Source organism: Heterodontus francisci, chromosome 8 (assembly GCF_036365525.1).
Source record: "Heterodontus francisci isolate sHetFra1 chromosome 8, sHetFra1.hap1, whole genome shotgun sequence".
NCBI lineage: Eukaryota > Metazoa > Chordata > Chondrichthyes > Heterodontiformes > Heterodontidae > Heterodontus > Heterodontus francisci.
Window position 1 is genome coordinate 40,639,397 of NC_090378.1, and position 22,797 is coordinate 40,662,193.

A 22,797-nucleotide genomic window follows, 5' to 3' on the forward strand; every position below is an offset into this window, starting at 1 on the left:
TTGCAGATGGGATTTCTCTAGTGCTCTTTTGTGTCGCTGATGCACAGTCCAGGTCTCTCTGCAGTACAAGAGCATGGTGGCGACAACTCTTCTGTGTGATAGCCTCCATACTATTCACAATCTACTGGATGGTGGCTATTCACCTCATCAAAGATCAGGTGCCCGCTGGTGTCAGTATTAAGTACTGTCTAGATGGAAAGCTCTTCAATGTCAGTCGCCACATGCCAAAAGTAACTGACCACCAGAGATAAACATGAGCTACAGTTTGTGGATGACTGCAGTGTCATTGCCCACTCTCCACTAGATTTGCAAGTCACTGTCAATCTCTTCAATTCTGCATACAAGAAACTCGGCTCGTTCTTGAATGTTGCCAAAACAAAACTTGTATATCAACCCATACTGGTCAGCTAAATGTTCCACCTCCCATTTATGTTGAAGGAGACACTCTGGAATATGTTGAGCACTTCTCATACCTTGGCAGTTACATCTCTCAAAAAGCTACCATTGACGAGATCCAACACCAGATCAGCTATGCCAGTTCAGCCTTCTGCAAATTACAGCAGCAGGTGTTTGACCATAAAGACCTCTGCAAATCAACAAAAGTTTTTGCTAGTATCTCTGTGTTATATAGTAACTTTGAAAGGGGAATTTGATAAATACTTGTTGGGGAAACTATGAGGAAAGAGCAGGGGAGTAGGACTAATTGAATAGCTCTTTCAGAGAGCCAGCACAGGCATGATGGGCCAAATTAGCTCTTTCTGTATCATTTATATGATTCTATTTTAACTACTATAGAAGGGGGAGCCGAGAAGAGAGTCCAGCCTGCATCTCGACATGTGCTGTTGTTCAATGAAAAGCACATGAACAAAAAGAGAATGACTGACTCATTTCCATCCTCTGCCATTGTCCATAGGTCTTTAACTACATAAGTGCTGGTGTAGTCAGGCCTGGGATGTCACGTGACGAAGATTTCCTCTGTGTGCCAGTTGAATTAAAGTGTAAACCAGTTCTTCATAAACATGCTAATGATTTTCCTTATACAAAGTGAGTCGAAGAAATCTCATTCCTTCAACAGCTGCCCCCCTTCATCAAAAAGGGTGAAATTCCTTTTAATTAAAGAAAAGTGTTGAGCCAGCTGGGAGAATCAACTCAGACATATTGCAACCGTGTCCTGAATTTTTCTCTCATGTTGCTGATGGGGAAATATTGACTGCTACTGGCACAGCTATTTTGCAATTCATGTACATTGTCACTCGTATACAGGAATGTTAATTGGAATTTTGTGTATATCTGGACAGAACAATGTCTGTTGACTCAACATCAAAGTGTAAATGAGTCTTAAGTTTTCACAAAAAACTTTTCTCCTTTTCCTTCGCTGCCATACATTTGGAAAAAACAGACCTGGCATCTTGATCATTGTGTTTCCATGACTTCTGTATCAGGGAGGAAAATATTTATAAATAAAACTCATAGGTCAGTAATGTACTAACCATTTTTTTATGCTTTTGTCACCAATGCTTTTTAAAATGGTTAAAATTGGAGGCAGGGTAGTCGTTCAATCGATGTGTTGCCCTGCACCTGAAATTGCCTATTCTGCCTCATATAATCATTGACATGTGAGACAGGTGGTGGTTTTCAGAACATTTTCTGTTGGCGGTGCACACACTCTAATTTTACAGAGACATACTTCTACATATACTGGACAAAGAACTCCTACATCATCAATAACAAAGACTACTACAGGAACTACTAAAAGAGTGAAAATTAAACTGAGGACTGTGGACTGCAGTGTCCAAAATACCATCTTGTATGCCCTTAATTGACAAATAAGCTTCCTCAATTCTATTGATCAATCTTAGTGATGTGTATTAGTTGAGTCCTTGTGTTGTTAATCACTGTGATAACACCCAAATTAACAAAGCATTGGCACCTGCACATGCCACTTCACCCATTTACTCTAAGCTTTTCAGGTCTTGGTTAACAAAGTGGGTGGACATGGGTATTGTTAAGGTGGAATATCATTACTCCCCACTGAACAAGCTGTCTTCTATTGCCAGTTTAAAAAATGTTCTATTTGTATAAACCTCTGGTTTAATTAGTATTAACATTTACCTTTCCCAGCATTCAGTCTAACTATTGACTTCATTTTGAGGACACATTTCAGGCATTTCTTAGGTTAGTTCTCCTATAATTCATGGGATAGCAATCAGGAGTGAGAATCCTGGCAATTTTTAAAATTTATTTTATAAATTCTGCTCCCCTCTGTGGAGCTGTAACTTTAAAAAAACAAGTGGTGAATTGAGGGACTTTTGCAGTGTTCTTTCACATTGTGCTACAGAGAAAAGCCTATTGAATTTATCTAACCTGTTCCTTCCACTAACAACCAACAATTTACTCTGTCATAGACTGTAAAACTGTACTATACCTACTTATTTTCCTGGGTGTTCTGTAAAATACTCCCTGATCCCCAAAGATAACCAAGCAAAGTTGCAAAATGTTGTTAATTACGTCATATCCACTTCTCATCCCCAGAACACGGCATCTTCATCCCTGACCCCAGAAATACAGAAAATATTCTATCCTAAGAAGTGCTCAATAGCCCAGATATTGTGAGCATGTTAGTGATGGGGGCGGGTGGGCGAGAGGGAAGAGGAGAGGGATTTTGGACGTGCACATTCATGTTAGGAAAATAGTGTGGGATAAAGGGAGGCTACACTGTAGAATAGTGTAAGCCTTGTGAAGGAGGAGTTGTGCTAAGGTCACACAAATCTACATCATTTAGGCAGACTTTGACCCTGTCTCTGCCTGTGCTCACCTAAGACGATTGAGTTAGTAAGTCTGGGGTCTAACTTGCTGTACTTGGATTTTTAATTATCTTTCCATTCTGAAAGTACATTGAAATTTTTTTTTATCCCTTCATGGGATATGGGCATCACTGGCCGGCCAGCATTTGTTGCCCATCCCTAATTGCCCTTGAACTGAGTGGCTTGCTAGGCCATGTCAGAGGGCATTTAAGAGTCAACCACATTGCTGTGGGTCTGGAGTCACATGTAGGCCAGACCAGGTAAGGACAGCAGATTTCCTTCCCTAAAGGACATTAGTATGGTGGTGATACATTCTTGGTGCGATTGTACAACCTCATATCCCTGATCTGGGAAGAGGAGCACATGCCAGGAGATTTCAGGGATGCCATGATTATGACCATTTTCAAGAAAGGAGACACATACGATGGTGGTAATTACAGGAAAGTCTCCCTGCTGTCTGCCACAGGTAAGATAATTGCAAGAATTCTCCTCAACTGCCTCCTTCCGCTTGCCGAAGGACTCCTCTCAGAGTCGCAATGTGGATTTCACCCACGACAGCTATGATCTTCACTGCACGGCAAATCTAAGGAAAATGTAAGGGGCAGCACCAACTGTTGTACATGGCCTTATTTGTCCTCATGACGGTCTTTGACTCAGTCAGTTGTAGGGGTTTATGGAGAGTCCTCAATTTTGGCTACCCTCAGAAATTTGTCACCATCCTTCGCCTACTACATGATAGCATGCAAGCTGTAATCCTTACCAATAGGACCACCACAGGCCCTATCTCAGTGAAGACTAGCATCAAACAAGGCTATATCATCACAGCAATCCTCTTCTCCATCTTCCTCACTGCAATTTTTCTCCTCACTGCCAGCAAGCTCCCTACAGGACGGATGGGAAATTATTCAACCTTCGTCACCTCCGTTCCAAAACAAAGATCACTCCAACTTCCGTCATTGAGCTTCAGTACACGGACGATGATTGCTTATGTGCTCACTTGGAGATTGAGCTCCAAGTCATCATTGACTCCTTCACTGAAGAATACAAGAGGATGGGACTTATTTTAAACATCCGGAAAATTAAGGTCCTCTTCCAACCCACTCTGCAGCGCAACAGTCATCCTCCGTTGATCAGGATCCAAGTGAGACCCTGGAAAACGTGGATCATTTTCCATATCTTGGGAGTCTCCCCTCAACAAAAGCAGACATTGAAGGCAGTGATGGATTTTGTCTTCTATGTGCCAGCTCTGCCTTTGGCCGATTGAGAAAGAGCATATTCGAGGACTAGGACCTCAAACTCAGGACTAAGGTCATGGTGTACTGGGCAGCATTGATCCCTGCACTTCTATATGCTTTGGAGACTTGGACAATCTATAGCAGGCACCTCATGGCACTGGAGAAATACCACCAACACTGTCTGCAAAATCCTTCACATTTATTGGCAGGATAGGCAGTCTAATGTCAGTATCCTTTCCCAAACCAACATTTGCAGCATTGAGGTGTTAATCACCCAAAACTAGATTTGCTGGGCAGGCCGCATCACTCACATGCTTGATACCAGCCTCCCGAAGCAACTGCTTTACTCTAAGTTTCGCTGCAGCAAAGGATTCCCAGGAGCATAGAGGAAATGCTTTAGGGACGTTCTTAAAGCACCCCTGAAGAAATCCAACAAATCGGCTCATGAGTGTCCCTTGATCGCTCAAAGTGGAGAAGGTGCATTCAGGAAGGTACCGAACACCTTGTGAGATTTTGACGGGAGCACGTGGAGGCCAAGTCCAGGCAGCAGAAGGAGTGCACAGACTGTGCCCCGCCCCCACCCAAGTAACTCGTCTATCCAACTCTTCAAACATTACTTGCGCCACATGTGGTGGAGTCTGCGTTCGCACATCAGACTTGTTAGCCATATTAGAACGCACTAGCTGGAGTGGAAGCAAGTCGTCTGTGGTCACGAGGGACTGTCTAAGAAGACGACATTGAAAGGTTGTTTTGGTGAAGCATAGACATTTAATTGTATCCTGATTCCTGTATCAGGTTATTTTGATGTGGAGGCCACCATTTGTTTGCATTAGTCAAGTTACTTTACCAACTTGCCATACACTATTATTTACTTGGTTTGCTCCCAGCACTTACTTTTCAGGCACAGGGCATCTATTGCAATTATCAGGAGGAGGAACGCCAGCTCTCTCTGCAACAGGTGTGGGTACAGCTACATTATAGATAAGAGCATCCCCAAAATTACCAATGTTAAAATTTCAGGGCTTTTATTTAAATGTATAATCCTACTCCTGAATGGGTAGTTTCTCTGGTTGTTTTGAATGTTTGTATAAGCAAAATTGTTTTCAAAAAGTAAGCTTAAAATAGTGAAGTTACCTATTTAAAGAGGATGAAGATTGCTATCCATTATAATTGTTAGATATTCTCTGCTTTGATTATGTGCTGTGAAATGTGAATTGCAGTCAAAACTATTTAACCTCTGGCTTTCCCAAACACAAGATGGCCTTGCTTGAGAATATTTAATCATTAGTGGTCTTGGCAAAGGTCTGGAGGAAAGCTGCAAGAATGATTCATAGCTTTAAAAAAACCTCAGCTACTCAGGTAGACTTAATGACTTTGGTCACCACTTCAGAACAGTGTAGATTTAGATGACCTGATAGAGGCCTATAAATTAATGAAGGGGCTGGATAGTGTCCTTATTAATAGATTATTTCAATTTAATAGATGGGGAGGACCAATAGATATGAGTTTAAACTATGTACAAGTAGAATAGTTTGGATGTAGGATGGTTCTTCTTTGCCAGAGAATTGTGTGCCACTGGAATACATTGCCACCTGGTGTGGGGGGGTGCTGAGCCTCTGCATGACTTAAAGAGGGACCTGGAGTAGTTCCTGACTGGGACAGAGATTGTATCATATAGAAGGTAAATATTTTTATAGGTAATACTTGGTCCATGTGATCTCCTGGACTGGCTTTTATCACCTGATGGGATAAGAGAGGAATTTGAGGTTCTTTTTCTCCTTTACTGGACCTGGATTTTTTTCTGTTTATTTACCTCTTCCAGGCGATTACATGGCTGTTGGGGTGAGCTTTCAGAGTTTAGGGAGGGAATAAGTGTTTAGACATGATAGTCTGACGGTCACAATGTGGGACAGATTTGATGGACCAGCTGGCCTTTCCCTGCCCATCAATTTCATATGTTTGTATTCAGGACTCTTGCTATAGTCTCTGTTCCCATCTCCCCAACTCCTTAATGGGATGCCCTAAGATTGGGAACTTGCATAGAGAAGAATCATGGGAAGCAAAATCACATACCATGTGCTACCCATCTCAAGATAGCTGCCAATCTGCTTTGTGTGTAAAAATGTAGGGGGAAAAAAATCACGAGAAGTACTGCTTTCATGTGACCATCCCCCAGCTCAGATAATTACCATTTAACTTGTAGGGCTCATGCTGCATCTACTGTTCTCTGGGGTTGTTAGAAAATTCCTGATGATGCAGTGGAAATGAACAAACTCTCCAGTACCATGGTGGGCAGGACTCAGCACATTAGGATTTCAACTAGTTATTTAATGGTTAGAACCACTTCTTTGAAATGTTGAGCTATTAAAAGAAATGTATGAAAGTGCAATCAGCAATTAGATATTAACACCTCATAAGGTGTGAGATATGTTAAATTCTTTTTAACTATCATAACATGAAAGACATCAGGGTCCTTTTATGCTCTTTCCCCCTTCTCAGGTTTGGAGGAGGAGGGAGCATATAATTGGGTGGGATGGTGCCATGGGAAGGAGCCCGCCACCTCCTCAACTCCAACCAAAGTAAGTCTGGGGTAGGAAGGCCTGTGAACGGCCTTCCTGCCCCACCACCAATTGAGGCCCTTAGGGCAATTAATGCCCAATTAAGGGCCTCATCCTGCCACCGCTGGAATTAGCCTAGTGGCAGGTGGGCCTGTCGTCGCACGGAGAGGGTGCCAAGCAAACACGTGCTGGTTGCTTACCGGCTCTGGGGGAGTGGGGAACCCTTGTTAAAAGGCACTTAGTGCTTGAATGAGGGATCCAGCATCGGGAAGGAGGGGGCCTGCTGAGAGCCCCTCCCTGACCTTGCTGCCTACTCCCTAACATCCCCTTCCCTGCGAAACCCCTCACCCCGCGAAACCCCTCCAGCTGAGACTTACCTGTGGCCTGGGTCCAGGGCCTTAGGTGAGTGCTGTTCCAGTAGCAGCCACCGCCTCCACCGCTGGGGCTCTTGATCCGCTGCTGTCCACTTCAGTGCTTCATTGGCTCTTGATCTGGCAGGCCTTTCCCAGAGGAGGCGATGCGGGGCTCTTGCCTGCACTTTTGCCAGTGATCGAGACACCTGTCACCCAGATAAAATCTCGGCTATCATGTGGCATTAATTGCACCTTTTTTTTGTTCTTTCGTGGGATGTGGATGTCACTGGCAAGGCCAGCATTTGTTGGCCATCCCTAATTACCCTTGACAACTGAGTGGCTTGCTAGGCCATGTTGCATTAGAGTCTGGAGTCACATGTAGACCAGACCAGGTAAGGATGGTAGATTTACGGACATTAATGAACCAGATGGGTTTTTGCAACAATCGATGAGGGTACTTTTCAATTCTTACTAATTAATTGAATTTATTAATTAAATTCAAATTCCACCAGCTACTGTGATGGGATTTGAATGTGTCCCCAGGGCATTAGCCTGGACCTCTGGATTACTGGTTGTGACATTATCACTAAGCCACCATCTCCCCCTTGCTGGTCATCTTTGGTTCTGGCCAGAGATCCAAACTCCAAGATGAAATAAGTTGCATCATCAACTTCAGCATTCTATCTGGAAGGCATATTAAAAGAGAAAATCTATATATTTCATCAAGTTTTGTTTGCCTATTAGTCACTTAAATACACTTTTAAAAAATATACATTAACCAAAATGAACTGATTATGATTTTAAATCACTCATTTTGCTTTTGTGTAGTAATTAACGTAATAATCTGGTCAGATAGCTTTAGTCTATACTCGGTCTATTGGTGTGGTATTTTCCACCTTTTTGAAATTATGACTGCCAATGAAAAATATTTTGCAATTGGGGGGGTTACTTACTAAACCTCACCGCGCAAAGATATCTATGTCGGGTCTAAAGGTGCAGGTTTCAACTCATGGGAAACATTTTTTGCTAATGGAAGTTGCCTCTTTTGCTATGAACAAAAGACTGAAATGTTGCGAGAGAAAACTTGAACTGCAACAGCAGACTGTCCTGGAACTTGAGAGTGTCTTCTAGTTTGGAGATGTCACTAAATTGACTAAGTAGCAATCATAATAAGTACCATTATCATAGTAGATGATTAAAACAAAAACATGCAAATCATTTTATTTTCATAGAATAGAACTGTAGAATTTTTATATTGCAAAGCAGCAGAAAAAAAAATCAAAAGAAAGCACAGATTAATTTTTAGCTGGTGTTGGGAAGCAGTCTCATCTTTTTTTTTTTAAGTTTCTTGGCTGCTCTGGACTTTTAACCAGCTGAGTGATCTTGCGTTGAGATCAGAATTAAAGAAAAATAAACGGCTACTTCAGCTTTGGGATGCTGAAATCCTTTTTAATTTACTTTTGATTTTCAGATTTGCTAGTGTTTCAAATTGACTTAGCATGATTGAAACTGAAGAATTAATGAAAGTTATATTTAACCCCTTTGGAATAGATGTAAAAAAAACTCAGTACGTACAGTATAAAATAGCGAGTTATACATTTCACTATTCTCTGCACAGTAATTCATTGCTTATGTTGTGAAAGTTATCCCAGTTCCACACTAGCCTAGCTTCTCTGCTGGCCAGCATAACCATAGACAGAGCTTTTCCACTGGTTGACAGGTCAGACAGGCTACCAAGCCCTGTGCTTGGGGAACTCCCTCTTGAGTAAACAGGGAATTTGAAATTAGAATCCTAATCCTCTGAAGTTGAAAGGCAACCTTTTGTATCCCTTTCCCAACTGGAAACAGCTGAGAAGCCCATGGAACTTAAGGGAAAATGGCACAATGGATACAGAATTCACTCAGTGACAGAAAGCAGATGGAGGTGGTGGATGGATGTTTTCCGGACTCAGGTGGCTTGCAGTGGTGTTCCCCCAAGTGTCAGTTTTAGGTCTAACTATCTCTAACATCTGTTCCGTGGGGTTAAATATAATTTTCATTAGTACTTCAGCTTCGACCAAGTTGCTTTAGCTCCAGTCTCTTGCAAGTCAATTTGAAACACTAGCAAATCTGAAAATCAAAAGTAAGTTAGTTTTGGGTCTATCATTTTTTTCAAGTTTTATGAATGACCTAGACTCTGGAGTAGGGAACAACATTATAAAGTTTCCAGATGATAGGAAACTTGGCAACGTAGTAGATGATGATGAGGATAGTTGCAGACTTCGGATGTTCCAGATGACATCGATAGGATGATGAAATGGGCAGACGTATGGCAGATGGATTTCAATAGAGAAATGTGAAGCGATACTCTTTGGGAGTACTGATCTGGAAAGACAATATACTATAAATGCCAGCATTTTGAAAAGTATAGATGAGCAGAGAAACCTTGACATTCATATACACACACCCCCTTAAAGTTGTCAGGACAGGTTGATAACGTGGTTATAAAAACCTGTGGGTTACTTGGGTTTATAAATAGAAGCAAGGTCCTCAGTACCTTGCTCTACGGCAGCGAGGCCTGGACAACGTATGCCAGCCAAGAGCGACGTCTCAATTCATTCCATCTTCGCTGCCTTCGGAGAATACTTGGCATCAGGTGGCAGGACTATATCTCCAACACAGAAGTCCTTGAAGCGGCCAACATCCCCAGCTTATACACACTACTGAGTCAGCGGCGCTTGAGATGGCTTGGCCATGTGAGCCGCATGGAAGATGGCAGGATCCCCAAAGACACATTGTACAGCGAGCTCGCCACTGGTATCAGACCCACCGGCCGTCCATGTCTCCGTTATAAAGACGTCTGCAAACGCGACATGAAATCGTGTGACATTGATCACAAGTCGTGGGAGTCAGTTGCCAGCATTCGCCAGAGCTGGCGGGCAGCCATAAAGACAGGGCTAAATTGTGGCGAGTCGAAGAGACTTAGTAGTTGGCAGGAAAAAAGACAGAGGCGCAAGGGGAGAGCCAACTGTGCAACAGCCCCGACAAACAAATTTCTCTGCAGCACCTGTGGAAGAGCCTGTCACTCCAGAATTGGCCTTTATAGCCACTCCAGGCACTGCTTCACAAACCACTGACCACCTCTAGACGCGTATCCATTGTCTCTCGAGATAAGGAGGCCCAAAAGAAAAAAGAAAATAGAAGCATAGAATATAACAGCAGAGGGAGATCATGCAAGAACTTTACAAATCACTGGTTAAGCCACCGCTGGAGTATTGTGGACGGTTCTGTTCACCATACTTCAGGAAAGATGTCAAGGCCGTGGAATGGGTACAGAGTAGGTTTACCAGGATGTCACCAGGGAGGAGAGATTTCCATTCTGAGGAGAGATTGGAAAAGTTAAGACTGTTCTCCTTGGTACTGAGAAGGTTAAGAGGTGACCTGATGGAGGCTTTTTTGAAGATGAGAGGTTTTGTTACAGTAAATGGAGAAATGCTCTTTATTGACCCATTCAGCAGAAGAAACAGAAGTCATAGATTTGAAATCATTGGCAAAAATCTAGAGGAGAGATGAAATTTATTTCTCAGTGAGTTTTCAGAATCTGGAAAGCTCTACCTCAAAACGTGGTGGAAGCAGATTCCATAAATAATTTTCAAAGGGAGTTGGACAGGTAGTTGTGAATGAGAAACTTGCAGGGTTCTGGATAAAAAAAAAAGTAGAGGTGTGGAACTGAGCACGACTGCTATTTCCAAGAACCAGCGCAGGTACGACAGGCCAAATGGCGGCCTTCTGTGCTGTAAGTTTCTATGAATCTTTGCATCTACCCTTTCGAACCCTTTCCTAATATTAAAGCCTTAAATTAGGTCACCTCTCAGTCTACAGAAATAAAATACTGCAGATGCTGGAAATCTGAAATAAAATCAGAAAATGCTGGAAATACTCAGCAAGTTTGGCAGCATCTGTGGAGAGAGAAACGCTGTTAACGTTTCAGTTCTATGATCTTCAGAACTGATAACTCTGTTTCTCTTTCCACAGATGCTGCCAGACCTGCTGAGTAATTCCAGCATTTTCTTTTTGTATTTTACCTCTCAATCTACTCCTTGAGAGAAGAGAGCTGCAGGCTGTTAGTCTTTCTTGATAGTTATACCCTCTCAGTTCTGGTATCATACTTATAAATCTTTCTTTTCACTTTCTCCAGTGCTTGTAAATCCTTTTTTAAAAAGTATCATGCAAATGTCAAAATTTACCTATATATTCCATCTCCTTTCCCATTACAAATGGTGCAAACAAAGATGCATCTTTGTAGCATCACCCCTCAGCATTTTGTTTGGTACTACGCTTCTTGTGACTTTCAATAATCTTGAAATAGGATCAGATTCAGGACTGATGGGCAGTTTTTCAACCTTAGGCAACAAGCTAAAACAAAAGTGCTAGAAAAACTCGTTCCTGAACTCTTTATTTGCTGATGACTATGCCCTTGTGACCCACTCCCAGGATGAATCACCTTCTAACAGCTTGGTTGCAATTTGGCAGGACTTACTGCCTTAAAAGATGGTGGTGCTCCTCAAGCAAGCCGCAGGCAAGAATTACAGTCCATCTACTATTCTATTCCAGAAAGCCAGGCAGTGAAGGATAGAACTGGAGCTTAATCTTTACCCCCTTTTTAAGCTTTTATTTATAGAGATACACATTAGAAACATTCGCCTCCAAATCCAACAACCACAGTTTCAGTCTGCTATATTTTTAGTACATGTAAATCCCCAGTTCATGCCCATCACTGAATATAATTAAACACTAAATTAATATGCAGTTACAATTTACCATCACTATCTGATCAAACACTTTAGGCTGTGAACCAATTCACCTATCTCAGTAGCATCCTATCTGAAGAAGTCTATATTGATATAGAAGCATCCTGCAGAATTGCCAAAGCTACCTTAGCTTTTGGCAAACTGTGAGTGCCTGTTAGACAAGAGATGCAGCAGCCTGCAGACCAAGATCAAGGCCATTCCAACAATCCTGCTTTATGTCTGTGACACTTGGATAACACATGCATGTGACATTAAAAAAAACTGGATCACTTTCACTTAAGGGCGGTGCAGTGGTTAGCACCACAACCTCACAGCTCCAGCGACCCGGGTTCAATTCTGGGCACTGCATGTGTGAAGTTTGCAAGTTCTCCCTGTGTCTGCGTGGGTTTCCTCCGGGTGCTCCGGTTTCCTCCCACATGCCAAAGACTTGCAGGTTGATAGGTAAATTGGCCATTATAAATTGCCCCTAGTACAGGTAGGTGGTAGGGAAATATATAGGGACAGGTGCGGATGTGGTAGGAATATAGGATTAGTATAAAAATGGGTGGTTGATGGTTGGCACAGACTCGGTGGGCCGAAGGGCCTGTTTCAGTGCTGTATCTCTAAAATAAACTAAAACGATCAGATGGCAATACAAGATTTCTCGCACCAAGTTTCTTAAAAAAGCTTACATGCTAAGCATAAATGCCTTGTTCATGATGACGTGACTGTTATGGTCATTCATGCGGTGCTAATGTCTGTTAGAATCCTGAAGAATTGTTTTATGGCACATTGCCAACATTGTGATTTTTGAGGTGGACAGCAAAAGAGATATAAAGATTGCTTAAAAAAGAGTATGCAACAGTGACAATAGACATTCATTAGTAGGAACAACTTGCTCAAGATAAGAAAGCATGTTAAAAAACTGTCCATGAAGGCTCCTTCTGCTGTGAGGACTGTTGCATTGCTGATGCTGAATGTAAATGTCAGCTGAGGAGTACTGATTTGGAAAAATCAAGATTCCCAACACGGCATATTCGGGATCCACTGTTCAATCTGCAGGTGCTCATTGAGTAAACGTGGGTCCCATCAGTCATCAAAGAACTCACTACAAAAATGAGATGTTATTCTGGCTGTTTACATCCATATTGAAGGATGAGTAATGGTGATATGAAATTGGCAGTCTTTTAACTCTGTTTGCTCCTTAGACTTCCTATTAAACTTTTTCTACAATTCATACCGTGTGATGATTACTGAGGGCAGAAAGTCTGGCTTTTCTTTTAAAAGAACCATAAATGTTTGCAGCACTAGCATTGATCCCTCGGTAGACCTAGCAGTGCCAACTCTGGTTGGAGGTATTCCTGGATATTTAAATTTAAAGTACACAGTTCTCTTGGGCTACTAGCTGCAGTGTTTCGTTGATTCACCCCTTATTCGGGGAGACAGCCTGGGAAGGTTGGCCACCCTAGGTACGCCATTTACAGCCATTCTCCAGTCCAATGAAACACCCATTTACTCCAACTCTTTTTACTTTGGGACAACTAATTTTTAATTCCTATTGCCCATTTCCTCTTCTATCATATGCCTGAACTTTACTAAAATCTCCAGTGTGAAACTTCATCAAATGCCTTCTGAAAATCCACACACACTACATCTAGTGCATTCCATTTATTTGTTCAACTGTAATTTCTACATAAAACTCTCCAGTTTGTCAAACATGATGTACCTTTAACAAATCTATGATGGCTGCCCTTGATTAATTCATGCTTGCTAGTTTTGTTTCCTCACAACTATTGTTGGGCTATCTGGTTAATAATTATTCAGTTCATCTTTATCTCCTGTTTTAAACAAGAATGCTTAATCAGCTACTGTCCAGTCTTGTGGTTCAATTTGCATATTTGAAAACTTGTAGCCAGAGCCTGTTGTCTTATTTGAACAGCCTAGGGTGCATGTCATGATAGTCCAGTGACTTATCCATCTCTGTTCTGTTTTTGAGATCCTATTTCTTTTCTGTTGTTCAGTCTGTCAGTTGTTTCATACTCTCCTCTAGTACGTTTATGTTCTCATTTCCATCATCATTTGTAAAAAGCAAAGCAACATATTTTAATATCTCTGCCATACCTTCATCCTCTACAATTAAACTGACTCTTTCATCCCTGAATGGTCCTACACTCTCTAACTATTCTTTTACTTTCACATGCTTATAATATCCCTTACTCCCTTCTCATCTTCTAACCTCTTTGCTATGACCCTTGGCACTGTTAACCCCAACTTCAACATACACCATGATTGGCTTTAATCTCACTAATTATTCATAGAACTGTACTTTGACGCATCCCCTTTCACCCTATAAGAATATATTCATTTTGTACTTCAGTCATCTGATAGTTGAAGAGTTCCTGCAGTTAATTTTCTTAAAACTAGTCTGGAGCTTTGTTCACGTGTTATCTCAGTGGCAGGAGTACAAGGAGCATGGCTGCTTTGTGTACATTGGAGTTTTTTTAAATGGAGTCGCTAGTAACCTCACAGCTGCCGGTTTGACCAATTCTACAATTGTCCAGACAGCCTGGCCTAGTGTGGTTTCTGCCATGTGGGCAGTTGGTGGTTGAGGGCACTGCTTTACCGTTGCCATAGTGTTTCTGCTGTTCAGTACTTCCCCTCATTCTCCCTGGGTTCCCAAAGGTTCTGTACTAGAATTATCCCCATAGTGATCTGGTTATGTTCCAGCTTATTTTATTATAGCTAGTTTATCTCCTGTGTTATTACTCATGGAGTTGTATGGATTTGGATTCATTCTTCCTGCTGTGCTGCTGCTTGTATGTGGTGCCAGCCCTGTAAGAACATAACACTGGGGCCAAAGCAGTGTTGTGGCACCTGTGTGTTACTGTTTGAGCAAGTGATCGGGGAAATTATCATGGTAGCTGTATCTGGTTAATTTTGTAGAATGTGATGAGCTCCTTGGGCCATTACTACATTTAAAGGCACTATATAAATGCAAATTGTTGGTAAATCAAAATTCAAAAGTGAGAACGTTTATGGTAGAATGTGATTAGTAATTTAGGTGGAATGTTAGGGTAAATGGAGCAGTTTAAGGGGAAGGGAGAAAGACTAATAAACTAATAATATTATGTTGGGTACAAATTTAACCCTGGAGTGATAATTTATTGGGTAATTCCTCTGAATTGAATAGTATTGAAAGGGACCGAAGGGAATTATTCTCTCATTGGGATTCAGTATTTTTAAAACAGGAGCCTGACCTCCAATGTGAGATTGTAAGTTGATTTTACTATGTATTCATACTTCTGCAAGTGGGGTGCTCTTTGAAGATAAGACCTGAGCAGGGGAATCTTTTTTTCTTTACTTCTTTATCCAGCTGGGGATGCTGACCAAAGGGAGCCTTATTTGGCATTAACCTTATATCTGGCCTGGTAGTTTTTGATATTGGATACAAAGATCTTCCACGCCATAGAATTAACATTTTTCACTATAAACATAAAACTTGCCATTAAACAGTTATAAAATGCAGCCATTAGTATATTGGGTTCTATCTAAGTAATTTAGATTTACATATCTAATCAGATAACTGCTATTTCTATCTGTTCTGGCCATGCTGTAGGATATGGTACTGTGTAACACTGAAATTATTTCCAAATGGACATCTGCTGTAGTATTTACAAGGGTTTGAGAGTCCCAAAAGTTTGAATTTCCCACGGCAGGAGAAAAAGTGTGGAAAAGCAGAGATTAGAATAAACCATATTCTTTAATCCATTACCGCAGCCATTCATAAATCTTAGGATAATAGGACAGCTGCTTTCTGATTCTGAGTCATGATGGATACACTTTCCTTACTTCAGGGATGAGAGTGATGCCCTTACATCTTACAATCCTGATGTTGTCAGTTTTGCCATGGGACAAAGTAAAGCTGGAAGCGCACTGAATAGACCTGCAAGCACAGAGAGTTTGAAAGACAAATGGATGGTACTAGAAAGTTCTCAAACAAGCCACAGCAGTGAAAATAAAAGGTTGGTACAATTATACTATATTTTCTGTTGGTGCAATAAATTGTGTGTTGTATTATACCAGTATGCCTAGTATTGAATAAGGTTAAGTTTTGTTTTTTTACGATCAGGGCAATGCTAACAAGGCAGCATTTATTGCTCATCCTGATGTCAACATATAGTGTGGGGCTGTAATGAATTAATGAGTTTTCATGGAATTTTTCTAGTGATAGTCCACAAGATACCAAAATTATTGAGCTTAAAATCACAACTTGGTATGGTGGAAATTGAATCTGAACCAGTACCATAAACCACTAGGCTACTGTACACAAGCTTTATAGTGTAGAGATACAGCACTGAAACAGGCCCTTCGGCCCACCGAGTCTGTGCCGACCATCAACCACCCATTTATACTAATCCTACACTAATCCCATATTCCTACCACATCCCCATCTGTCCCTATATTTCCCTACCACCTACCTATACTAGGGGCAATTTATAATGGCCAATTTACCTACCAACCTGCAAGTCTTTTGGCTTGTGGGAGGAAACCGGAGCACCCGGAGAAAACCCACGCAGACACAGGGAGAACTTGCAAACTCCACATAGGCAGGACCCAGAATTGAATCCAGGTTGCTGGAGCTGTGAGGCTGCAGTGCTAACCACTGCACCACTGTGCCGCCCCACATTATGTCAACAGTGTGACTTTTTATCTATGACTTATGATTGAGATTAGTGAAAATGCAATTTAATTTATGTTGGTGGTAATCTTTTATGATGGTGTTTATGTTCTATCCATTTTTCCCTGTTCCAAGTCTTCCCAGCTAGGATTCACTGATGGCTGGGAGGTACGTCTACACACAAAGGTGCACATTCCTTGCTTTTCTGTGTTTTAGTATAATGGAGGTTGTGACAGCTGACCTGATGGCATGAATATTATAGAAGAAGGTCTCACTAATCTTCATACTGAATGGTTCTTGGAAGTACTCAATTGCAGTATTTCGTGCTTTAAGTGATACTGGTTGAAAGAAGGTATTTGAGGATGATCAATTCCCAGCAGAACCTGATTGGCCACACTTGCCAAGATATCACCAGATCTACAAGCTCTGGGGAGAATTGGCTTCCCTGGCTCCAGGTCAGCAGAGAGCCAAGTGGAGAGAGATGCCACCTTCAACCACGCTGCTACAAATGCAGGTCTGCTGTAGATACTTTGTCTTGTTCAGTGATGTCACTGTCCTTGGTCTAAGCATCTTACTATCTTTTTACTGGGAGTTGATTTACACTGCATTACGCCTACTTTTTAAAAATTCATTCATGGGATGTGGGCGTCACCGACTAGGCCACCATTTATTGCCCATCCCTAATTGCCCTTGAGAAGGTGGTGGTGAGCTGCTGCCTTGAACAGCTGTCGTCCTTGGAGTGTAGGTACACCAACAGTGCTTTCTGAGACTTCATAATGATTTGATACAACTGAGTGGCTTGCTAGGCCATTTCAGAGGGCCTTTAAGAGTCAACCGCATTGTTGTGGGTCTGGAGTCACATATAGACCAGACCAGGTAAGGATGGTGAGATTTCCTTCCCTAAAGGACATTAGTGGACCAATGTCCGGATGGTAGCTTTTAATAACAATCGACAATGATTTCATGGTCACCATTAGACCAGCTTTTAATTCCAGATTTATTAATTGAATTCAAATTTCACTGTGGTGGGATTCGAACCCATGTCCGGATTACTAGTCCAGTGATAATTACCACCATGCCACCACCACCCCTTGGCAATTTGAACTGGATATTCGTGTCCTCCTTTCAATCTCTTTGAAGGCAGACTGAGCAAACTTGGTACAACAAGATATGATATGAATAAATAAGCTGCTTTATTTCACAATAAGGTGAACATACAGAATGACAATTATGATTGGATTCATTAATTTGAACAGCAGAACTTGTCTTTACATAAATGATACAAGAATTTAATGGGGCAACAAATTTGACCTAAACAAGGTAATTTCTAACTGTTCTGCCAGCATTTCTGCTCTGTTAGTCTCAGTCTCAGTGAAGCATCCTGTTTCAATCCCCTCCCCACCTCAGCCTCTTCTATGCCTTTGCCTCTCTCTCCTCTCCTACCCTTCTGTTTACAGACATGGATCAAAGGACTTTTTGACAAAGGATGTGAGGTGCTTTTTGATTACTTAGACAAACTAACAAATTGCTTATGTCAAGTCTTGGGGGGGGGGGGGGGGGGTGGACAATTTCCATTTAGTTTATTAACCACCTTCGTCGAAGTACCTTTTTAAATTTGTGAGAATACACTTTGCTTAAGAATATTCACATTAACACTTCCTTTCAAATACTTTCTGTGTGGAAAAAGGGTCAAAAATCCCGAAATGTGGCAGACACCACAAGCTAGCACAACCAGCAAAAGCAAAGTTCAGTTTGGGGCTCTAATTTCTTCTTGCATACTTCAAAGAGATGGCTCTCTGGAGTAGCAAACAGGTTCACTCTCTTTGCAATGATCCCATGGGGCACAACTTGACTTCATCAGCCATCAAGCAGAGAGTTAGGTGCTAGGCTGTTCCATCACTTGCCTACTGATTCTGTAGTTGGTTTTCGTTTTATTTGCCTGTCACTATTTTTTCCCCTCCCATGTCATCCTTCGCAAAGACTGCCAACAAATTTAAAAATTAGAATAAAAACAAACACGCTGGAAATACTCAGCAGGTCTGGCAGCATCTGTGGAAAGAGAAGCAGAGTTCACGTTTCAGGTCAATAACCCTTCTACAGAACTGGCAGATATAAGAAATGTAAAAGATTTTAAGCAAGTGAAGCGGGGCTGAGGCAAGAAATAATTGTGCCTACCCACTTTTTTCATGTTTGTGCTTGCGGTTGTTAAGTCTTCAGTCCATTAAGACCCTATCTGTACTAATGCTTTGTTTTTCAGCACACCATTAACATATTGTTTGCCTTTGCTCCATGACCTTCTGGTCAGCTATTCTGTGACCTTGTCCTATCAACACCTCTTTTGTTATCTCTTGTCCCACCCCCGCTTCACTTGCTTAAAATCTTTTACATTTCTTATATCTGCCAGTTCTGAAGAAGGGTCACTGACCTGAAACGTTCACTCTGCTTCTCTCTCCACAGATGCTGCCAGACCTGCGGAGTATTTCCAGCATTTCTTGTTTTTATTTCAGATTTCCAGCATCGCAGTATTTTGCTTTTATTGAAAATTAGAATGTTTGCCCCCCATTGCCGCTTGCTTTTAACCCTCTGCATCCCTGTAACTTTCACCTGAATCACAATTTTCCTATTCCTAACAAAACAAGATCAAAGCTGCACATGTCGCTCTCAGTAATTGTGCTCCAGAGTTGATCAAGGAAAACTCTGTGCTATCTGCACACCACTTCAGGTCAGTTTTGTAGGCGTTTCTAGTTCTTAGATATTGCATCTAGGCTGTAATCACATCATTTAATTAATACAAGATAAATTAAAAAACAGATAGTGAGGGAAAGGGGAGGGTGGGGACAAGGAAAGAGCACAGGCAGAGATTATCAGACAAATTTATACAGACCTTAACTATAAAACACAGTTTTTGTTGAACTTTATTAGGTCTCTTAGAAACACTTCCCAATTGGTTTCAGTTAATTATTCTGAAGTGCAATGATTATTGTTATACCATTAAATGCCTCAGCCATTTTGTACACAAACATCAATGAGCTGAATTCCCAGCTAAATCTGTTACTTGGAAGAGGAATGTTGGTGACGACACTGCAAGAACTTCCTCCTTTTCCTTGTATAGTGCCATCACATCTTTAATGCCCATTTGATCTAGCAGAACAGGGAGATGAAACCTTGTTTTATATCTTATCTAAAGTGGGCACTTCCAAAAGTACACACATCATCCATCAGCACTTAAGCGAAGTGTTACCCTGGAATATCTGCTCAAAACCATGATTGGGACCTAAAGCTACAACTTCTAAGCAACAGGAGTGTTACTAACTGAGCCAAGTTTTCAGCTTTACATAAATTAGTTTACTACAGGGGCTCCTTCTTATCAGTGCTGTAAACATATTTTTCTTTGTGAAAAATGCTTCATGTATAGAAGATTTAATTACCAACAATCTGATTTAGTCTAGTAAAGAATCATGTAATTTTACTTTTTTATGTTCCAGCAATAGTTACATGAAGCTACATAGAAATATTGAATTTTAATGAAAGAGCAATGGAATACATTGTATGCACTAGACCTTTCAAACTCTCCTACAGTCAGTAGGAGGCTCACTTGGGAGACCTCAGTGTCTGGCCCTTCTACGTACACACAGCTGAAGATGGAGAGAAATCAGAGAAATTATTATGGGGGTTAATTTTTTTTTAATTCATTCACGGGGTATGGGCGTCGCTGGCCAGGCCATCATTTATTGCCCATCCCTAATTGCCCTTGAGAAGGTGGTGGTGAGCTGCCTTCTTAAACCGCTGCAGTCCATGTGGGGTACCCACAGTGCTGTTAGGAAGGGAGTTCCAGGATTTTGACCCAGCGACAGTGAAGGAATGGCGATATAGTTCCAAGTCAGGATGGTGTGTGACTTGGAGGGGAACTTGCAGGTGGTGGTGTTCCCATGTATTTGCTGCCCTTGTCCTTCTAGTTGGTAGAGGTCACGGGTTTGGAAGGTGCTATCAAAGGATCTAATCCTGTAGATTGTAATGGTGAGAATGATTGGTTTTATAAGATGATTGACACACCACTGGAAGTCAGAAAAGAGTGGCAATGTGAATCAAATAATTTCATAACACAGAAGGACTCCCATTCGGCTCATGCTATATGTGCCAGCTCTTTTTCAGAGCAATCCAAAACTGAATCCACTGCCCTACTCTTTATACAGCTTTACATCTCTCTGTTGCAAATGTTCATCTACTCTTCCTTTATAAGGTCTAACAGTCCCTGTCTTAACCACTCTCTGTGGTAAAGCGTTCCATGCTCTAACAACTCTGCAAAAATTTCCCGTAACCTTCTCATTCTGAGAGTAACCATTTTAAATTGCTCACTCATCACTGACTAACTGCTATACACACAAGTGTGCTCTGGAAAATTGCTATCGTTGTCTTTGCACTTTTCTTTTAGCATTATTAATATAAAGGGAAATGCTGGGGATTTTGCAATCCCGTTTCTATCACTGGTTCGTTAGTTTCTCTAGTCCTGATAGTATCACATTTTAAGGACGCTGTCAAGCAAGTAGAATAGGCCTATTTATATTTCAATATAGGAAGTGCTCAGTGATTTGGAATTGTTCTAGGTAAATGAATTCAGTCATGACTGCTTGTTTATACAGAAATCAGACTATTCTATTGCGCATTTACTGTGTTAGCAGTGTGGTTAGCAGTGCTGTTAAATTGAAATCTGTGTGACATCAGTTTGATCAAGAATTGTTTGTGGCACCAAATTATACTGAATTTGACAGAAGCCTGACCCCTTTTGCACAATCAAATATCTATTCAGAAAGAACTAATACGTTGATGGCACTAAAGGAACAGAATCCTGACCAGTATTAGATGGGGTTTGATGTATGGCAAGTAATCTTGTCTTACTGAGTATTTTATATTAATTATGTCCCGTATATGTCCTGTGGAAGAGTCTGTCACTCCAGCATTGGCCTTTATAGCCACTCCAGGCGCTGCTTCACAAACCACTGACCACTTCCAGGCGCGTATCCATTGTCTCTCGAGATAAGGAGGCCCAAAAGAAAGAATGTCCCGTATATAACCAACAAAAGGGATAATAAACTTTTGAGGTGAAGGCATATGATTCTCAAAGACTGTGAAAAGCTTTAATTTGATGCATGGTCTTGAGCTGTTTGACCTTTTAAATATTACAAAAGGCTGCAGTGAAATGGCAGACCCATTGGATGTTTGTAAACTGAACGAAACAAATCAGCACATTCCCAGATATGGGAGGGGAAAGCAACAGGCTGAGGTCTGTTACTATTCACTGGATTATGAAACTTTTCTATCTGTTCACACCATAAGTTGCAGATGTCAACCATCACTATTTCTGCTTTTGTACTGTGCTTATTTAAATGAAGCTGTCCTGTCCAGGTACAAATATATATTGTGAACAGCGGTATAATGACATTGGCCTGTAATAGGCATAACAACAACAATTTGCTTCTAGGTTTTATACAAGTATAAAGAATAGGTGTCACCATCACTAGTACCCTGTTTATTTTTGGAATTACATAGCAATAGTTACAACATGCAATAGGGAAAAAAAGAGTGTAAGCAAAATTACAAATAAAAAGATAATGCAGCTGAATAGAAGTACTCAGCAATGAGGTTAAATAGAAGTTTGTAACATTCAAATACCTAAGGCAACGTTATACCATTTAAAACTAATATTGAAAGATAATCGTGCGGTCTTGTCACATTAAGCTGAGGGAAATCATGAGACCCATTGAGGGCCCAAATTGGCAAAGTTGATTGGGATCAGGACAACAAGTTAAAGAATTTACACTGAGAAAGTTTTGAAGTATGATTTTTAGGGTTCTCAACAAAAGGAGATGATCCTTCGGTTCACACAAATGAGCAAAAAACATGCAGGAAGATTAATGTCAGTGGAAAATGGCCAAATTATATCATAGTGGAAACTGGGTGGGTAGCATTCAGCCCTCCACAATTTTTAACCTGTTTTCCATGGCAGTCAGCAAGGACATCTGACCAGAGCCAAGAGATTCTTCTTAACACATGCCTGCCTGGTCCCGATGTTGTCATTGGAAACCAACTGCAATTTTAACTCTGGTCTGAATGGAGAAGCCACTGCAGCTTTCCAACCAGGTGCGACCCAGTCATGGCCTGCCAGAAAGAGGAGGCAAGTTTTTTTAAAAACTTTTTTGGATCCGGGAAGAGCAGGACTGCTCCTTTTGTGCCCCACAAAGCTTATCCTCCCCAGCTCTGATCCATCCACTTCCTGAGCATGAGACACCTGCGCATTCCCCTGGAATCTGATCCTTCTACTTTGTGTTAGTGGGGCTGTGTAATTTTTCTACCATTTTGGGGTGGGGTGAATCAGCCAATGGGATTTAAACGTGGCCCTGGA

The 22,797-nt window shown here is 41.3% G+C and overlaps 1 protein-coding gene across 4 annotated transcripts in view; it reads left to right on the forward strand.

Moving 5' to 3' along the window:
* ccdc24 (coiled-coil domain containing 24) overlaps nucleotides 1-22,797 on the forward strand; it is a 144,813-nt gene that overhangs the window by 48,240 nt on the left and 73,776 nt on the right. For all 4 annotated transcript variants that reach the window (XM_068036394.1, XM_068036392.1, XM_068036396.1 and 1 more), the window contains exon 4: nucleotides 15,574-15,741. In XM_068036394.1, the coding sequence (XP_067892495.1) occupies nucleotides 15,574-15,741 (168 nt within the window). The remainder of the gene's footprint in view (nucleotides 1-15,573; nucleotides 15,742-22,797) is intronic.